Source organism: Bubalus kerabau, chromosome 23 (genome assembly GCF_029407905.1).
Source record: "Bubalus kerabau isolate K-KA32 ecotype Philippines breed swamp buffalo chromosome 23, PCC_UOA_SB_1v2, whole genome shotgun sequence".
Taxonomy (NCBI): Eukaryota; Metazoa; Chordata; class Mammalia; order Artiodactyla; family Bovidae; genus Bubalus; species Bubalus kerabau.
Window position 1 is genome coordinate 40,922,684 of NC_073646.1, and position 19,768 is coordinate 40,942,451.

General features: G+C 43.2%; 1 protein-coding gene across 1 annotated transcript in view; it reads right to left on the reverse strand.

Moving 5' to 3' along the window:
* Positions 1 to 19,768, reverse strand: part of SDK1 (sidekick cell adhesion molecule 1) — a 744,542-nt gene that overhangs the window by 444,857 nt on the left and 279,917 nt on the right. Inside the window, exon 2 of the mRNA XM_055561902.1 lies at positions 11,417 to 11,576. Within this exon, the coding sequence (XP_055417877.1) occupies positions 11,417 to 11,576 (160 nt within the window). The remainder of the gene's footprint in view (positions 1 to 11,416; positions 11,577 to 19,768) is intronic.

Sequence of the window (19,768 nt, forward strand, 5' to 3'; positions counted from 1 at the left end):
ACTAGACGAACCTTTGTTGGCAAAGGAATTTCTCTGCTTTTGAATATGCTATCTAGGTTGGTCATAACTTTCCTTCCAAGGAGTAAGCGTCTTATTCAGGTATGACCTAAATCAAATACCTTATGATTATACAGTGGAAGTGACAAATAGATTCAAGGGATTAGATCAAATAGAGTGCCTGAAGAACTACAGACGGAGGTTCGTGACACTGTACAACAGGCAGTGATCAAGACCATCCCCAAGAAAAAGAAATGCAAAAAGGCAAAATGGTTGTCTGAGGAAGCCTTACAAATAGTTGAGAAAAGAAGAGAAGTGAAAGGCAAAAGAGAAAAGGAAAGATATACCCATTTGAATGCAGAGTTCCAAAGAATAGCAAGGAGAGATAAGAGAGCCTTCCTCAGTGATCAATGCAAACAAATAGAGGAAAATAATAGAATGGGAAAGACTAGAGATTTCTTCAAGAAAATTATAAATACCAAGGGAACATTTCATGCAAAGATAGGCACAATAAAGGACAGAAATGGTATATACCTAACAGAAGCAGAAGATATTAAGAAGAGGTGGCAAGAATACATAGTAGAATTATACAAAAAAGATCTTCACAACCCAGATAACCACGATGGTGTGATCACTCACCTAGAGCCAGACATCCTGGAATGCAAAGTCAAGTGGGCCTTAGGAAGCATCACTATGAACAAAGCTAGTGGAAGTGATGGAATTCCAGCTGAGCTATTTCAAATCTTAAAAGATGATGGTGTGAAAGTGCTGCACTCAATATGCCAGCAAATTTGGAAAACTCAACAGTGGCCACAAGACTGGAAAAAGTCAGTTTTCATTCCAATCCCAAAGAAAGGCAATGCCAAAGATTGTTCAAACTACTGCACAATTGTGCTCATCTCACACACTAGCAAAGCAATGCTCAAAATTCTCCAAGCCAGGCTTCAACAATACATGAACAGTGAACTTCCAGATGTTCAAGCTGGTTTTAGAAAAGGCAGAGGAACCAGAGATCAAATTGCCAACATCCTCTGGATCATGGAAAAAGCAAGAGAGTTCCAGAAAAACATCTATTTCTGCTTTATTGACTATGCCGAAGCATTTGACTGTGTGGATCACAAAAAACTGTGGAAAATTCTGAAAGAGATGGGAATATCAGACTACCTGACCTGCCTCCTGAGAAATCTGTATGCGGGTCAAGAAGCAACCAGTTAGAACTGGACATGGAACAACAGACTGGTTCCAAATAGGAAAAGGAGTATGTCAAAGCTGTATATTGTCACCCTGCTTATTTAACTTCTATGCAGAGTACATCATGAGAAATGCCAGGCTGGATGAAGCACAAGCTGGAATCAAGATTGCCGGGAGAAATATCAATAACCTCTGATATGCAGATGACACCACCCTTATGGCAGAAATCGAAGAAGAACTAAAGAGCCTCTTGATGCAAGTGAAAGAAGAGAGTGAAAAAGTTGGCTTAAAACTCAACATTCAGAAAACTAAGATCATGGCATCTGGTCCCATCACTTCATGGGAAATAGATGGGGAAACAATGGAAACAGTGATAGACTTTATTTTCTTGGGCTCCAAAATCACTGCAGATGGTGATGGCAACCATGAATTTAAAAGACGCTTGCTCCTTGGAAGAAAAGCAATGACCAACCTAGACAGCATATTAAAAAGCAGAGACAACACAGAACCTATTATACAGAGTGAAGTGAGTCAGAAGGAGAAAGATAAATATCGTATTCTAACACATGTATACGGAATCTAGATGAATGGCACTGAGAGCTTATTCACAGGGCAGTGGTGGAGAAACAGAATAGCCTCATGGACTGGGGAGAGGGGAGGGGAGGGGAGATGTATGGAAAGGGTAACTTGGAAACTTACATTACCACATTAAAATAGATAGCCAACAGGAATTTTCTGTGTAACTCAGAAAACTCAAACTGGGGCTCTGTGTCAACCTAGATGGGTGGGATGGGGAGAGAGAAGGGAGGGAGGTTCAAAAGGGAGGGGATGTGTGTATACTTATGGCTGACTAATGTTGAGGTTTGACAGAAAACAACAAAATTCTGTAAAGCAATTATCCTTCAAAAAAAATTTAATTAAAAAAAAAAAGAAAAAACAGAAATTACTTTGCCAACAAAGGTCCATCTATTCAAAGCTATGGTTTTTCCAGTAGTCAGGTATGGATGTGAGAGTTGAACTACAAAGAAAGCTGAGCACTGAGGAACTGATGCTTTTGAACCGTGGTGTTGGAGAAGACTCTTGAGAGTCCCTTGGACTGCATGGAGATCCAATCAGTCAACCCTAAAGGAAATCAGTCCTAAATATTCGTTGGAAGGACTTATGTTGAAGCTGAAACTCCAATATTTTGGCCACCTGATGAGAGGAACTGATTTATTTGAAAGACCCTGATGCTGGGAAAGCCTGAAGGTGGGAGGAGAAGGACGACAGAGGATGAGATGGTTGTATGGCATCACTGACTCAATGGGCATGAGTTTGAGTAAACTCTGGGAGTTGGTGATGGACAGGGAAGCCTGGTGTGCTGCAGTCCATGGGGTCACAGAGTCAGACATGACTGAGAGACAGAACTGAACTGAAAATAAAAAACAGGTAGAGGAGTCTAACTCATGACTTAGTGATGAAGTGCTGTCTCGGGGTGTTAAGCCTAAAGGGTACGGCCAAGCAATCAATCAACCTGGGAGAGTCTGACATGGCAGCAATACTAAGTTTTTAGACACATGGACATGGCATATCTGTCCTTTTATTTGGGTCTTCTTTTAGGAAACTTAGGCAATGCTTTATAGTTTTTAGTATAAAAATCTTGCAAACACCTTGTCATATTCATCTCTAAGATTTTTGAAGATATTTAAAAAAATATTTTTGTTTTTATTTTACAAAATAAATTTTATATATTTTATAAAAATCATAAATCTTAATAAATTGCAGATTATTCTTTTCTAGTATACAAAAATATAAGTGACTTGTATGGTCATCTATAACTTCTCTGATAGCTCAGTTGGTAAAGAATCCACCTGCAATGCAGGAGACCCTGGTTCGATTCCTGGATCAGGAAGATCCACTGGAGAAGGGACAGTGTACCCACTCCAGTATTCTTGGGCTTCCCTGGTGGCTCTGGTGGTAAAGAATCTGCCTGCAATGCAGGAGACCTGGGTTCGATCCCTGGGTTGGGAAGATCCCCTGGAGAAGGGAAAAGCCACCCACTCCAGTATTCTGGCCTGGAGAATTCCATGGACTGTGTATTCCATGGGGTTGCAAAGAGTCGGACACGACTGAGCGACTTTCACTTTCACATGCTCATCTAGTATCCTGCTGCTTCTGCTGCTTCTAAGTCACTTCAGTCGTGTCTGACTCTGTGCGACCCCATAGATGGTAGCCCATCAAGCTCCCCCGTCCCTCGGATTCTCCAGGCAAGAATACTGGAGTGGGTTGCCATTTCCTTCTCCAATGCATCAAAGTGAAAAGTGAAAGTGAAGTCGCTCAGTCGTGTCCGACTCTTCACCACCCCGTGGACTGCAGCCCACCAGGTTCCTCCGCCCATGGGATTCTCCAGGCAAGAGTACTGGAGTGAGTGCCATTGCCTTCTCCACATCTAGTATCCTATAACACTGCTAAACACATGTGAATTTTAGCAGTTTTTTAAAGACAATATCACATTTTCTACAATCACGTAACCTTCAATAAGACATTTTTACATATCCTCTTACAATCTAGATGCTTTTTCTTTTTCTTATTATACTGGCTAGTAACTCCATTATTGGGACCTGCTCAGTTTCTTGCATTGATGAGTTTGTAGTTTTCATCAAATGCAAACATTTCTTAATATTATTTATTCAAATACTTTACCACCCCTGTCTTTGGGATTCAACTCATACATATATTAGGCCATGTGAAGTTGTCCTGTAATTCACTAATGGTCTTTTCATTGTGTTCATTTATTTTTCCTTTCGTTTTTATTTATTTGTTTTTGACCAAGCTGCACAGCACATAGATCTTAGTTCCCTGACCAGTGATCAAACCTGCATCCCGTGCATCAGAAACACAGAATTTTAGCCACTGGACTGCCAGGGAAGTCCCTGCCTTTCATCTTGAGTAGTTGCATTGCTCTATTTTTAAGTTTATGAATATTTTGGAGCGGGTAGCCTACCCCTTCTCCAGGTGAACTTCCCGACCCAGGAGTCGAACCCGGGTCTCCTGCATCGCAGGTGGATTCTTTATCAGCTGAGCTACCTGGGAAGCCCATTATATCGGTATGTTTTTAAGTTTACTAATATATTCTTCTGCAATGTCTAATCTGCTGAGAGTCTCACCCATTGTGCTTTTCATCTCAGATGTTATGGGCTTCATCCTGAGAAATATCTTCTGCCTTTTAATATCTTTCATGTCTCTACTTTGATCACATGGAATACAGTTATCGTGTTTCAATACCACTCTGCTAATTCTAACATCTGTGTCACCTTTGGTTTGGTTTTGGTTGATTGATTTTTCTCATTTTGGATCATGCTTTCCTGCCTCTTTACATCCCTAATAATCTCTGACTGGATTCCAGACACTGTGAATTTTACCCTGTTTTGTGATGGTATTGTATTTGGTACTATTTTTGTATTCCTATAAATATTCCTGAGCTTTGTGCACCACTGCCGCAAAGATACTTAGAAACAGTTTGATCCTTTCTGGTCTTTTAAGATTCCTCAGGCAGGACCAGCGGAGAAGGCAATGGCACCCCACTCCAGTACTCTTGCCTGGAAAATCCCATGGACGGAGGAGCCTGGTAGGCTGCAGTCCATGGGGTCGCTGAGGGTTGGACATGACTGAGCGACTTCACTTTAACTTTTCACTTTGATGCATTGGAGAAGGAAATGGCAACCCACTCCAGTGTTCTTGCCTGGAGAGTCCCAGGGACGGGGGAGCCTGGTGGGCTGCCGTCTCTGGGGTTGCCCAGAGTCGGACACGACTGAAGTGACTTAGCAGCAGCAGGCAGGACCAGAGCCGTAGTTGGTCCAGGGTTAGTAACTCCCCACTACAGACCCAAGAGCCTTCTGTTACCCTATCCAATAATGCCATGAATTTTGAGGTTTTTCAGTTTGGCTGCTGAGAAAAGGCACTCAACCCAGCCCTGTGTGAGCCTGGGAACGACTGCCTCCACTTCTTGGGTACTTGGTTTATTGGACTTGGGCAGTCTCCTTACATGAATGTGCTGGCGAATAATCTGCTAAATACTCAGAAAAAGAACCTCTGCAGATCTCCAGAGTTCTCTCTCTCTCTGCTTGGCTCTCCCCACTCCAGTCCTCTGCCTTGATCTCTCTCAATTCTCGGCCCCCCTCACCTCAGGGGTCGGTGCCTCCTGGCTTCACCTGTGTTCTCCCTCTCTGTGCCACAGCCTGGAAATTCTCTCAGGGCGGCGAGTCGGGCAATCAGAGGGCTCACCTTGCTGGTTTTCCATCTCTCAGGTATCACACCTTCGGTTGCCTGAGGCCCAGTATCTTGAAAACAATTATTTCGTATACTTTGTCAAGCCTTATGGTTGTTTAGATTTCCTATCTAGAATTCACCCTTATATCTCTCGGTGAGGTTTTCTATTTTTCTTCATACTCTACTCATTTCCTATAAAGGTTATTCCCAGGTATTTATTAAATTTTATTGATATTGTAGAATTTTTGTCCCTTTATAGGAAATAAGAAAAAGTAACTTTCCCCTTAACTATTCCTATTCTTCACTGAAATGAAAAATAAATATCCATCAAATTTCTACTGTTTATACTGTAATAGAAGATAGATCACAAAAGCAGACTATAAGATTCTCAGCAAAGTATCCAATTATTCCTCCTGCTGGAGTGCCTAGCACTAGAAATTTTGAGCATATATATATATATATATACACACACACACACACACACACACATTTTGAATATAATTACAAAATATTTTTTATTCCAAAGCACAAAAAATAATTTACAGTAAATATCTTCTGGGAGAAAAAAAAAATACAAATCTGCCTATGACACTTATGCAACTTTGTTTAATCACTGAACTACTCTCATTTTCCCAGTGTAGCCTCACCTGTGCTTAAACATAGAGACAAGCATCAGTATGATTAACGTAACATTTGAAACTCACTGAAATTCATCCTGCAGTTTGTAACACAAGCAGCAAAGAATGTGCTATTTTTAGCCAAAGATGGACAACCTGAATTTATACTATTTGCTTTTTTTAGGGTTAGGATTTTCATTGTCCACACCAAAGGGTGGAGTGGTGGAGAAAGAGGGCCTCAATGCTAGATAGGAATACAGCTCCCATTTCATAGCACATCCATGTTTTTCAATTTGAGACTTACATCAGCCTCGTGAAGGCTAACATATGACAGCTGAATGTGCTTATTGGAAGGAAGCAGATAAAAGAGTCATTTGAAAAAATAGCCTAGGACTTTTAGACAGGTTTTATATCTTGAAAAAAATGATGACAAAATACAATGGATCCTTGATAACCCATCTCAGCGTCTGAAGCCCTCAGCGCAAAGAAAACAATTCATCACATCTAACCTAAACCGTTTTTTCTTCAGAATAACCCATTTCTTCTTAACGAGTTTCTGGTGAAATGGTAGTGAAGCATCTACTTTATTTCAATGGTGCATATATAATGAACCATGTATAAATATAAAGTGAATCCTGCTTCAGTACAAGCAACAGCGCTTTGTCTTCCTGGAGATTATCCAGGGTGTGTCAGGCTAGCAGGTAAATTTGCTGGTGCCAAGAGCCATGCAAAAAGCTTAGTCTCCTCGCGTATTTTTAAGTTGACACAAAAGATGTGCTCTCACAGAGAAGCTTAAATAGTTGCACATGTAATAATGGCACGGTGTATGTTTTGGCATTTTAAAATAAAACTGTCACACAGTTTTAAAAGTATCCAGTGGAATTTAAATAATAAAATTATTTTGATATCCACAATATTTATTTCTTAAAAATGAACAAACAGAACTCTCAAATGGTTTCTTTTTACTCTTTGAACTTGAGTATTAAATCTACTCACCCCACAGAATTTTATTCTAATGTGACATGTGTCCATATCTGAAAGATACTCATTTATTATCCAACATACTTCTCTGAAATAAAAATATACAATATATAAATGATAATTTTAAAAGAATATCCTTTGACCAAAATATTCTGAGCACTTAAAAAAATTTCATGTGGATTACATGTTGATTGTAATTATTGTTACTATACAGCTAATCAAAACAACAAATATGTATTACAAATTTTGAAAAATCATCATTGAACAGTAAAATTGTAGAAAGAAGGTATGCCTCTTGAGTGAAAGTGGTTTTTTCTCCCCCAGTTACTTTACATTTTGGTGAGTGGGAAGTTATTTAACAGAATGAACAGAACTGGATAGAAATTAACTACAAAAAGAAAAGTTATTGACCACATATCTGCATACAGTTAATTTAAAACTAATGAGAACACAGAGAAACAAACAACTAGCAAAGAGGCTGATGCATACCAGCAAGCAAAACACACTGAGGTAATAAAAATGAATATGGGTTTGGAATATCAAATGATATCTTTTTGCAAAAGTTAATGCAAGTGTCTTCCAAATGAATGAGAAAATATAAAGCATTAACTTTCCTATAGTGCATGGTCTTTCTACATCAAGAGGGAACACTGATTTGAAGAAAATAAACAAAACTTTACACACACACACACACACACATACACACACACACACACACTCGCCCTCATTGCGATCTGCAACTGAGGCCTTGCCAAGCTCTTCTCCTTTCTGGATAGGTGAAATGGAGACAAGTGTACTTCAGAGAAGAGTATTTCTCAGTAGATGTTTTCTTTCTGACAAATCTTGAAAACTGTAATTCTATTTTGTGTTAATGTGTAAGCCACGGAGCTTGATGCTAAGTTTACAGCCCGGATACAACAAGACGCCTGGCCTGTGGTGTTTCTTGCAGATGCCTCCCTGCTTTGTTCTCATAAACATTCCTTGAGGAGCAATATATACTTTGATGATGGTTGGAGAATGGAAAAGGGAAGGGTGTTCACAAGAAAATGGTACCCCTGTTGCTGACCACCTACAGACATCTGAATTAGGAAAATCCCACGACTGGGCAAAAGACCCCATTTCTAGTGTCATACTCTGCCCTTGAAAGAAGTACGTATAGAGAGAAGGCAAGAAGCTCCAGGGGATGTTTAAAAGAGGCTTCTTCGAGCCCGGTATTTTGTTTTACTTTTTAGTAATTATTTATTTGGCTGAGCCAGGTCTTGGTGGCGGCATGTGGGATCTGCGATCTTCGTTGCAGCATGCAGAATCTTAGGTGCAGCACATGCAATCTAGTTCCCTGACCAGGGATCTAACCAGAGGCTCCCTGCACTGGGAGCTCGGAGTCTTAATCTCTGGACCACCAGGGAAGTTCCAAGCCCAGTGTTTTAAACTGTGCTAGTCTTGTGCGCTGAAGATGTGGTTTCACAGAAGACTCAAACTGGGAACGGTGTGCGCTTTTCTGTGAAGTGGAAGAGATAATGCAAAGCAGGTACAAAATGAGAACGGCAGGTACCATCACAGAGATGCGTTCTCAGGCAGCTCAACTCATATGCCTGCGGAAACGGAAGATCCAGAGACCATTCCTCTGCCACTACCTATGGCATATCCCCCAGTTTTAAGACCACTGTTATGGATCACCCACATCACTACTTCTTTTCATGAGGAGAAACAAGATGGATTCTCTTGAAACCTCACTTCCTTCCTTCCTGGGGCATTTGAAACATCATATCACTTAATTTTTATGAGACCGCTCTAGGGTGGGTTTTATTATACCCATTTTACAGATGGGAAAATACCAAAATGGGTTAGATAACTTGTCCAAAGATAGTAAGTTGAATAGTAGTATTTGAACCCAAGTCATCTGCCATCAAAGCTCATAACAGTTCTCATTCCTAAGTTCACTTTTTTTTTTCCTTTCTTAAACCCCCTTCTAATAAACCAAGCCCTATGTCATATTACAATAAAATATAATGTTGCCTACAATTTATTAACTGTTGCTTGTGGGCCAGAAAGTATGCTATTTTACATACATGAGAGTCTTTCAATGCTCACAACACCACAGACGAGGCTTGATCACCCCCATTTTGCAGGTTATTGAAAGTGGGGCTAACAGGCAGCTTGTAACTGGTGGTGAGCTGAGATTCAAACCTAGGTCTGTCTGACTTCAACATGCCCTTAACTATTGTGATCAATTGCTCTCAAAACAGCAGATCGTCTCACAGTACAGACCGAATGATGAAAGAGGAGGACACAGACTCCTCTGTCCACACAGGGCAGGTAGATAACAGGACCGCACAGAGCAAGGGGGTGTTGCAGGGTGGGGACCAGAGCATGCTGAGAATTGGGTGTCCCTGCCAGCACGCAACGCAGCGTCGCCTAGCACCTGCTTCTGTGTGCACCCAGGAGCCCAGGCCTGCTAATTGTTCCAGAGGGCCTAAAAAGCAGAATTTTATGTGAACTCTTATAAGTGTTAAATGCTGGCAATCAACTGAGGAACAAATACTGGGTGTATATACACACACATATATATATCTTAACGGATATTTAAAATATGCACACCTCATTCTACGTGGGCTGACTGCAGCTCATGGACCACCATGTTATAACTTCTGAGGTGAAGAGTACACGGTGGGCTATGCCCCCGTGGAGAAGCTCATTACTCTACTTAAAACACCTCTAGATCGTCAATTCTCTTTCTTATTTCCTTTAATTAAGAGCACAGCACTGCTGAATCCTGCTGACTTTGGGGCCTCTGGGAATGTTTGGCAGTCAGTAATTCTCCATCCCACTTAGAACTGCATCCAGCATCATCCCCGCATAGAAAAGGAGGTGGGAACACACACCTGGGAAGACCTCAAGCGCTGCCAGGAGGTCCCGAGACTGGGAAGCTGGTCCACATGCTTCCTGGAGAAGCTGCTCCTCAGACCTGATCTCCAGCTTCCCCCTCAGTCCCTGTACTGGGTCCCCCCGACACCCTCACCCCGGCCCCTCTCAGTCCCCTGTACTGAGCACCCCCGACACCCTCACCCCGGCCCCTCTCAGTCCTCTGTACTGGGTCCCCCTGACACCCTCACCCCACCCCCTCTCAGTCCCCTGTACTGAGCATCCCCGATACCCTCACCCCAGCCCCTCTCAGTCCCCTGTACTGAGCACCCCCGACACCCTCACCCCAGCCCCTCTCAGTCCCCTGTACTGAGCACCCCCAACACCCTCACCCCAGCCCCTCTCAGTCCCCTGTACTGAGCAGCCCCGACACCCTCACCCCGGCCCCTCTCAGTCCCCTGTACTGAGCACCCCCGACACCCTCACCTCAGCCCCTCTCAGTCCCCTGTACTGAGCATCCCCGACACCCTCACCCCGGCCTCTCTCAGTCCCCTGTACTGAGCACCCCCAACACCCTCACCCCGGCCCCTCTCAGTCCCCTGTACTGAGCACCCCCAACACCCTCACCTCAGCCCCTCTCAGTCCCCTGTACTGAGCACCCCCAACACCCTCACCCCAGCCCCTCTCAGTCCCCTGTACTGAGCACCCCCAACACCCTCACCTCAGCCCCTCTCAGTCCCCTGTACTGAGCACCCCCAACACCCTCACCTCAGCCCCTCTCAGTCCCCTGTACTGAGCACCCCTGACATCCCCACCCCGGCCCCCCTCAGTCCCCTGTACTGGGTCCCCCCGACATCCTCACCCTGTCCCCCTCTCAGTCCCCTGTACTGGTCCCCCCGACACCCTCATCCCAGCCCCTCTCAGTCCCCTGTACTGGGTCGCCCCGACACCCTCACCCCGTCCCCTCTCAGTCCCCTGTACTGAGCACCTCTGACACCCTCGCCCCGTCCCCAGTCCAGTGAATGTTCACTTTTGCTGACTGTACATGCTTTGCTTGTGCCCATCCTCCCAGAGTTCCACTGTGCCCACCCCAGCTCTGACAGTCAGCCAGGGCAGCCTTGTTGGCAACCAGAACTCCAGAAGCTCTGACCTGTAGAAAGCCGTGATGCTCTTCAGGCAGGAACAATATTGGTGGGCAGGACTGTTGCCTCAGGACGGCAAGTTTCATCAGCTAAAGCTGTTATTTGCATTCCTCTGTAACTACACCTTCTTTTGGTCTGGTAATTTCACAAAGGGGCTTATTCTTACAAATATAATGACAGACTTCCTAAGTGTAAATACAACCTGTATTGGAATAGTAAATCACATTCTGATTACATGTTCAAATGGATTCCCTTAATCCTTAATGCATTACCAATGCAATCCAATATTCCCCCCACCCCATCCTATCATGGCCAATAAGGCAAATACTCTGAATATACCACTGTGAAATGTAATCTTATTTTCAAGGAATCAATTACTTATATTCGCTGGTGTAGGTGGTGAGCTCACTGTCGTTGTGCATCCACTTGAACTCCAAAGGCCAGCTCCCTTCCGCAAGGCAAGTGAGCACGAGGCGGTTCCCTTCCAGGTGGATCTGCGGAAGGCCTGGCTCTGTTTTAAAGTATGGCACAACGTCATCTGAAACATTAAAGAAAAAAGAGAGAGAGGAAAAAAACTGAGTGGAGAACACATGAAACGGCATTCATCCAGCTAATCGATCACTGTCTTTAAAGAGACCTGATTTTAGAAAGCAGCAATGGTGGCCATTTGGCCCAATTAAGTAGCAAATTATCCTTCACCCCCTAGAAACCTGCACTCCCCCAGGATAACATTTCAAAAGGCTGATGTTCTATGACAGGACCATCTTAAACCACCTGGCAAGCTAATCTAAGTTATTTCCATTCGTGATTAACACTTATCACACATCAAGCAATCTCTGCTGATGCAAGCTTTTGTTTTAGTATGGCATTATACTCTCAAAGTGGGCTTCCCTGGTGGCTCAGTGATAAAGAATCTACCTGCCAACACAGAAAACTTGGGTTCCATCCCTGGGTCGGAAAGATCCCTTGGAGAAGGAAATGGCAACCCGCTTCAGCATTCTTGTCTGGTAAATCCCAGGGACAGAGGAGCCTGGCAGGCTACACTCCATGGGGTCACAAAACACTTGGACATGACTAGATGATTAAACAACAACACACTCTCAAAGTATGACAATCAAGGTTATATACTTTGGTTGTAAAAGAAAAAAATAATCTTCACTTAGCTGGAAAAAAAAAAAAAGTAGGATGAGCAATATTAACCTACAGACGTAAATGACATGAATCTCAATCCAGCTTTCGTCTCACACACACGCTGCATCTCATGGTGACACTCAGGGGCTATCACACCGGAAAGCCCGTGTGTATTCACACAGAGGAACAGCTCGCAGCCACTGTAAGGAACCATCACTGACATACACAGCACAGGACGCCACGGGTGGGTCCCACAGACGTGCGTGTGGTGAGAGAAGCCGGCCAGGAAAAGGCTTGCAGCATAAGGCTCAATGCAGGAGTTCACAAAGCTCAAACCCAGGCAAGCCTGGTCTGCGGTGCTGGGGGTGAGCAGAGGTCAGATACCTCTCAGGGAGGGGGGGCAGGGAGGCGGGTGCAGCAGGGTAGCTGTGGAGAGCACGCCAAGATGTGGGTACACAGGGGCTCTCACTGTGAGAACTCAGAAAGTCATTCTGACCTGCAATTTTTGTATGATGCTTCATTAATTTGAAAAACAAACAAACAAACACACAAACACACACAGGAGACTTGCTTCCAGTGCTGGCTCCTGATTCTCTATGTGATCCTGATCAGGACATGTGGACTTTTGTTTCTTCATGGGTAAAACACAAAGAATTACCGACCTCTCATTTTTCTAACAAAAGCCCTGGGGTACAGCCACAAAGTCTGTCCCTCAGGCCTCCTACCACCTCAGGGACACACACAGGAGAAGCCCTTTCTGCCTCGGGGGCCTTTTGTGCTCCTTCCCCACCCTGGGTACTCCCCCCAGCCCACTGCAAGCTGATGAATTCCCATCCTCCAGGTTCACAGAGCTCCTCCCATCCACACGCTCTAACAAACCCTGACTTATACTCATCGGATTCCCCTGCCCTGTAATAATCATGTCAGAGTTCTGAGACCAATGCCAGGAAAAAAGTATAAATATTTGTTCAATGAATAAATATAATAACAGTACAAATAATAGCAACAGCTAGGATTAACTTAGTGTCTACTGTGCTGGAAACTGTTCCAAGTGTTTTATATGCATTACCTGATTTAATTCTCACAGAAGCCCTCTAAAACAGACAACCCAAAATCTGTGGGACACTGTAAAAGCAGTCCTAAGGGGAAAGTTCATAGCAATACAGGCATACCTCAAGAGACAAGTTCAGTCAAATAAATAACCTAACTCTACACATAAAGCAACTAGAAAAGGAAGAAATGAAGAACCCCAGGGTTAGTAGAAGGAAACAAATCTTAAAAATTACGGCAGAAATAAATGCAAAAGAAACAAAAGAGACCATAGCAAAAATCAACAAAGCCAAAAGCTGGTTCTTTGAAAGGATAAATAAAATTGACAAACCATTAGCCAGACTCATCAAGAAACAAAGGGAGAAAAATCAAATCAATAAAATTAGAAATGAAAATGGAGAGATCACAACAGACAACACAGAAATACAAAGGATCATAAGAGACTACTATCAGCAATTATATGCCAATAAAATGGACAACGTGGAAGAAATGGACAAATTCTTAGAAAAGTACAACTTTCCAAAACTCGACCAGGAAGAAATAGAAAATCTTAACAGACCCATCACAAGCACGGAAATTGAAACTGTAATCAAAAATCTTCCAGCAAACAAAAGCCCAGGTCTAGATGGCTTCACAGCTGAATTCTACCAAAAATTTAGAGAAGAGCTAACACCTATCCTACTCAAACTCTTCCAGAAAATTGCAGAGGAAGGTAAACTTCCAAACTCATTCTATGAGGCCACCATCACCCTAATACCAAAACCTGACAAAGATCCCACAAAAAAAGAAAACTACAGGCCAATATCACTGATGAACATAGATGCAAAAATCCTTAACAAAATTCTAGCAATCAGAATCCAACAACACATTAAAAAGATCATACACCATGACCAAGTGGGCTTTATTCCAGGGATGCAAGGATTCTTCAATATGCGCAAATCAATCAATGTAATACACCACATTAACAAATTGAAAAATAAAAACCATATGATTATCTCAATAGATGCAGAGAAAGCCTTTGACAAAATTCAACATCCATTTATGATAAAAACTCTCCAGAAAGCAGGAATAGAAGGAACATACATCAACATAATAAAAGCTGTATATGACAAACCCACAGCAAACATTATCCTCAATGGTGAAAAATTGAAAGTATTTCCTCTAAAGTCAGGAACAAGACAAGGGTGCCCACTTTCACCATTACTATTCAACATAGTTTTGGAAGTTTTGGCCACAGCAATCAGAGCAGAAAAAGAAATAAAAGGAATCCAAATTGGAAAAGAAGTAAAACTCTCAGTGTTTGCAGATGACATGATCCTCTACTTAGAAAACGCTAAAGACTCCACCAGAAAATTACTAGAACTAATCAATGATTATAGTAAAGTTGCAGGATATAAAATCAACACACAGAAATCCCTTGCATTCCTATACACTAATAATGAGAAAACAGAAAGAGAAATTAAGGAAACAATTCCATTCACCATTGCAACAGAAAGAATAAAATACTTAGGAATATATCTACCTAAAGAAACTAAAGACCTATATATAGAAAACTATAAAACACTGGCGAAAGAAATCAAAGAGGACACTAATAGATGGAGAAATATACCATGTTCATGGATTGGACGAATCTATATAGTGAAAATAGTATACTACCCAAAGCAATTTATAGATTCAATGCAATCCCTATCAAGCTACCAACGGTATTCTTCACAGAGCTAGAACAAATAATTTCACAATTTGTATGGAAATACAAAAACCCTCGAATAGCCAAAGCAATCTTGAGAAAGAAGAATGGAACTGGAGGAATCGACCTGCCTGACTTCAGGCTCTACTACAAAGCCCCACAGTCATCAAGACAGTATGGAACTGGCACAAAGACAGAAATATAGATCAATGGAACAAAATAGAAAGCCCAGAGATAAATCCACGCACCTATGGACACCTTATCTTTGACAAAGGAGGCAAGAATATACAATGGATTAAAGACAATCTCTTTAACAAGTGGTGCTGGGAAAACTGGTCAACCACTTGTAAAAGAATGAAACTAGAGCACTTTCTAACACCATACACAAAAATAAACTCAAAATGGATTAAAGATCTAAACGTAAGACCAGAAACTATAACACTCCTAGAGAACATAGGCAAAACACTCTCCGACATACATCACAGCAGGATCCTCTATGACCCACCTCCCAGAATATTGGAAATAAAAGCAAAAATAAACAAATGGGACCTAATTAAACTTAAAAGCTTCTGCACAACAAAGGAAACTATAAGCAAGGTGAAAAGACAGCCTTCAGAATGGGAGAAAATAATAGCAAATGAAGCAACTGACAAACAACTAATCTCAAAAATATACAAGCAACTCCTACACCACAATTCCAGAAAAATAAATGACCCAATCAAAAAGTGGGCCAAAGAACTAAATAGACATTTCTCCAAAGAAGACATACAGATGGCTAACAAACACATGAGAAGATGCTCAAAATCACTCTTTATCAGAGAAATGCAAATCAAAACCACTATGAGGTACCATTTCATGCCAGTCAGAATGGCTGCTATCCAAAAGTCTACAAGCAATAAATGCTGGAGAGGGTGTGGAGAAAAGGGAACCCTCTTACACTGTTGGTGGGAATGCAAACTAGTACAGCCACTATGCAGAACAGTGTGGAGATTCCTTAAAAAACTGGAAATAGACCTGCCTTATGATCCAGCAATCCCACTGCTGGGCATACACACTGAGGAAACCAGAAGGGAAAGAGACACGAGTACCCCAATGTTCATCGCAGCACTGTTTATAATAGCCAGGACATGGAAGCAACCTAGATGTCCATCAGCAGATGAATGGATAAGAAAGCTGTGGTACATATACACAATGGAGTATTATTCAGCCATTAAAAAGAATACATTTGAATCAGTTCTAATGAGGTGGATGAAACTGGAGCCTATTATACAGAGTGAAGTAAGCCAGAAAGAAAAACACCAATACAGTATACTAACGCATATATATGGAATTTAGAAAGATGGTAACAATAACCCTGTATACAAGACAGCAAAAGAGACACTGGTGTATAGAACAGTCTTTTAGACTCTGTGGGAGAGGGAGAGGGTGGGATGATTTGGGAGAATGGCATTGAAATATGTATAATATCATATATGAAACGAGTTGCCAGTCCAGGTTCAATGCATGATACTGGATGCTTGGAGCTGGTGCACTGGGACGACCCAGAGGGATGGTATGGGGAGGGAGGAGGGAGGAGGGTTCAGGATGGGGAACACATGTATACCTGTGGCGGATTCATTTCGATATATGGCAAAACCAATACAATATTGTAAAGTTAAAAAATTAAATTAAATTAAAAAAATAGACATCACTATTATACCCATTTTAAAAATGTGTAAAGAGAGGCAGAGGGAAACTGATTTGTTCAAGGCCACCAAGACAGTATGTGGCAAAATCATGATTTAAACCCCAGGTAATCTGTTAAAGAAAAGTGGTAAAGAAACCTGCCTGCCAATGCAGGGGACGTAAGAGACACAGGTTTGATCCCTGAGTCAGAAAGATCCCCTGTAGGAGGGCATGGCAACCCTCCTCCCCAGTGTTCTTGTCTGGAGAATCCCTGGCAGGCTACAGTCCATGGGGTCGCAAAGAATCAGACATGCATACAATCTGTCCAGAATCCAGCTACTCTGTATATCATAAATCTAAATGTCACAGATCTCTCAATAGAGAAACCTTCTCAAAAATCCGTCATAACTTCAAATATTTGATAAATTTGTAGAATTACAAGACTTAACTTTTAAATTACTGTATTTTTCAAATAAAGCATCAGATCAGATCAGATCAGTCACTCAGTCATGTCCGACTCTTTACGACCCCATGAATCGCAGCACACCAGGCCTCCCTGTCCATCACCAACTCCCGGAGTTCACTGAGACTCACGTCCATCGAGTCAGTGATGCCATCCAGCCATCTCATCCTCTGTCATCCCCTTCTCCTCCGGCCCCAATCCCTCCCAGCATCAGAGTCTTTTCCAATGAGTCAACTCTTCACATGAGCTGGCCAAAGTACTGGAGTTTCAGCTTTAGCATCATTCCTTCCAAAGAAATCCCAGGGCTGATCTCCTTCAAATATGCAAGGCAATGGCGCCCTACTCCAGTACTCTTGCCTGGAAAATCCCATGGACGAAAGAGCCTGGTAGGCTGTAGTCTATGGAGTCGCTCAGAGTCGGACACGACTGAGCAGCTTCACTTTCACTTTTCACTTTCATGCGTTGGAAAAGGAAATGGCAAACCACTCCAGTATTCTTGCTTGGAGAATGCCAGGGACGGGGGAGCCTGGTGGGCTGCCATCTCAGGGGTCGCACAGAGTAGGACTCGACTGAAGTGACTTAGCAGCAGCAGCAGCAGCATGCATGCATATCAAATAGCATATTAACAATGCTAAAATCGAGAGTATATTTTTACATTAAATTGTATATGTTTAGCCGGTTTCTTCTGTACTAAGTATATAAATTTAAATACATAGAGTTTATTTTGCCATTGTGCCGACCACTGTATTCTATAACTGGTATATTGGTAATACAATACTACCAGTTTCTTACTAGTATTTATTCAAATAAATAAATGCTAAAGTGCATCAGTGAGTGTAGTAAGAGTCTATAATAAGGAGATTTAACCTAGTCAGTGAGATGCCAGACAGGAGCTAACAGCTGAAAGATCAGTAGTTTTCAAATACTCAGACAGCACGTGCAGAGGCCCAGTGGGGCAGCAGGCATGGCAGGCGCCGCTGGACAGCACAGAGGCTGAGCGTGAGCAGCGCTGCGGCTCAGGGTGGGCGATGGGAGCGGGCGCGGCAGGCACACACCTGCTCCCCACACCCCCTTGTGTGGGTCCCGGTGGCGCCCACTTCACGCTCAGAAGCGCTCCCGTGTGAACGAGGAATTGTGTGACCCCCTGTTTACAGGTCTTGGTCTGCACTGCTGTCATATAATGATGATGATGACGATTGCTATTCGTCCAAAACGACAGCAGAAAGGCTGTGACGGGCTGTGCGGTTAAAAGCTCATTTTGGCTGCAGAGTGGAGAAGGAGTGAAGAGGGCCAGAGCAGTGGGGGCAGACCAGGTAGGAGGTCCCTGCAATAACCCAGGAAATACTCTGAAAGGCGATGGCAGGCTGGGTCAGGGAACAGGGCTGACCGCGGTGGTGGAGACTGGGGGACATGGATCGCTCTAAAGCAAGATTTAGGTGGCAAAAGAGACGACAGACTGAATTCGGGGGTGAAGGAGAGAAGGGTGTCCAGAAGGAGACTTGGATCTCTGACTCGCACCACTTCCTGCTCAAGAAGCACACCCTGATCCTGTCACCAGCGCTGGGAGTGTGAGGACGGGCACACTTTCTGTCCCATCAGAGGTGACAGCCTCCGTCAAGCACAGGAGAAGGGCTGGGGACGTGCCCGATACTGTGACCCTAACCTAACTCAAGGGCTGGAGCAGCCAACCCTCGTCCCAGCCCCAGAGCTCCACGGCTTCTGCCACACATCACCTGCTGCTGCTGCTAAGTCGCTTCAGTCGTGTCCGACTCTGTGCGACCCCATGGACTGCAGCCCACCAGGTTCCCCCGTCCCTGAAATTCTCCAGGCAAGAACACTGGAGTGGGTTGCCATTTCCTTCTCCAACGCATGAAAGTGAAAACTGAAAGTGAAGTCGCTCAGTTGTGTCCGACTCTTAGCGACCCCATGGACTGCAGCCTACCAGGCTTCTCCGTCCATGGGATTTTCCAGGCAAGAGTACTGGAGTGGGGTGCCATTGCCTTCTCCACACACATCACCTAGTCTAGGTTATAATTCAAGCAGATTGTAGGCTCTGAATGTCAACTGTGTGTCCAATTCCCTTTTTCACTATGTGAAAGTCACTTAGTCGTGTCCCATTCTTTGTAACCCCACAGACTATCCAGTCCTTGGAATTCTCCAGGCCAGAATACTGGAGTGGGTAGCCTTTCCCTTCTCCACGGGATCTTCCCAGGGATCAAACCCAGGTCTCCTGCATTGCAGGCGGATTCTGTACCAACTGAGCTATCAGGGAAGCCCTTTTTGCTATGTATTTCAGCTAAAATCATCTAGTGTCATGACCCAAGCAGTCTGATAAAGCTGAATTGCAATGGATATAGCTTTGATACTTTGGGACTGGCTGAGCCACAGGCCGATGCCTTGCCATCTGCACTGTGTTCAACAACAGAGAAAGAAATCCCTTCATGTGGTTCCAGTCCTACAAGAACGAATCATGAAAAACAAAACAAAACAAAAACAAAACAACACATCTTTTTGAAAGAAAAAGGCTTCAAGATAAATGCTCAAAAACTTGATTTGGTTGTATAATTGACAAGGCATCACTGATTTAACATACAAATGTTCTAAGTGTAAATACCATAATAATTCAAGTTTTCCAAGTATTCACAGTTTAATAAATATGCCTATGGGCTTCCCTGCTGGCTCAGATGGTAAAGAATCCACCTGCAATACAGGAGACCGGGTTTGATCCCTGGGT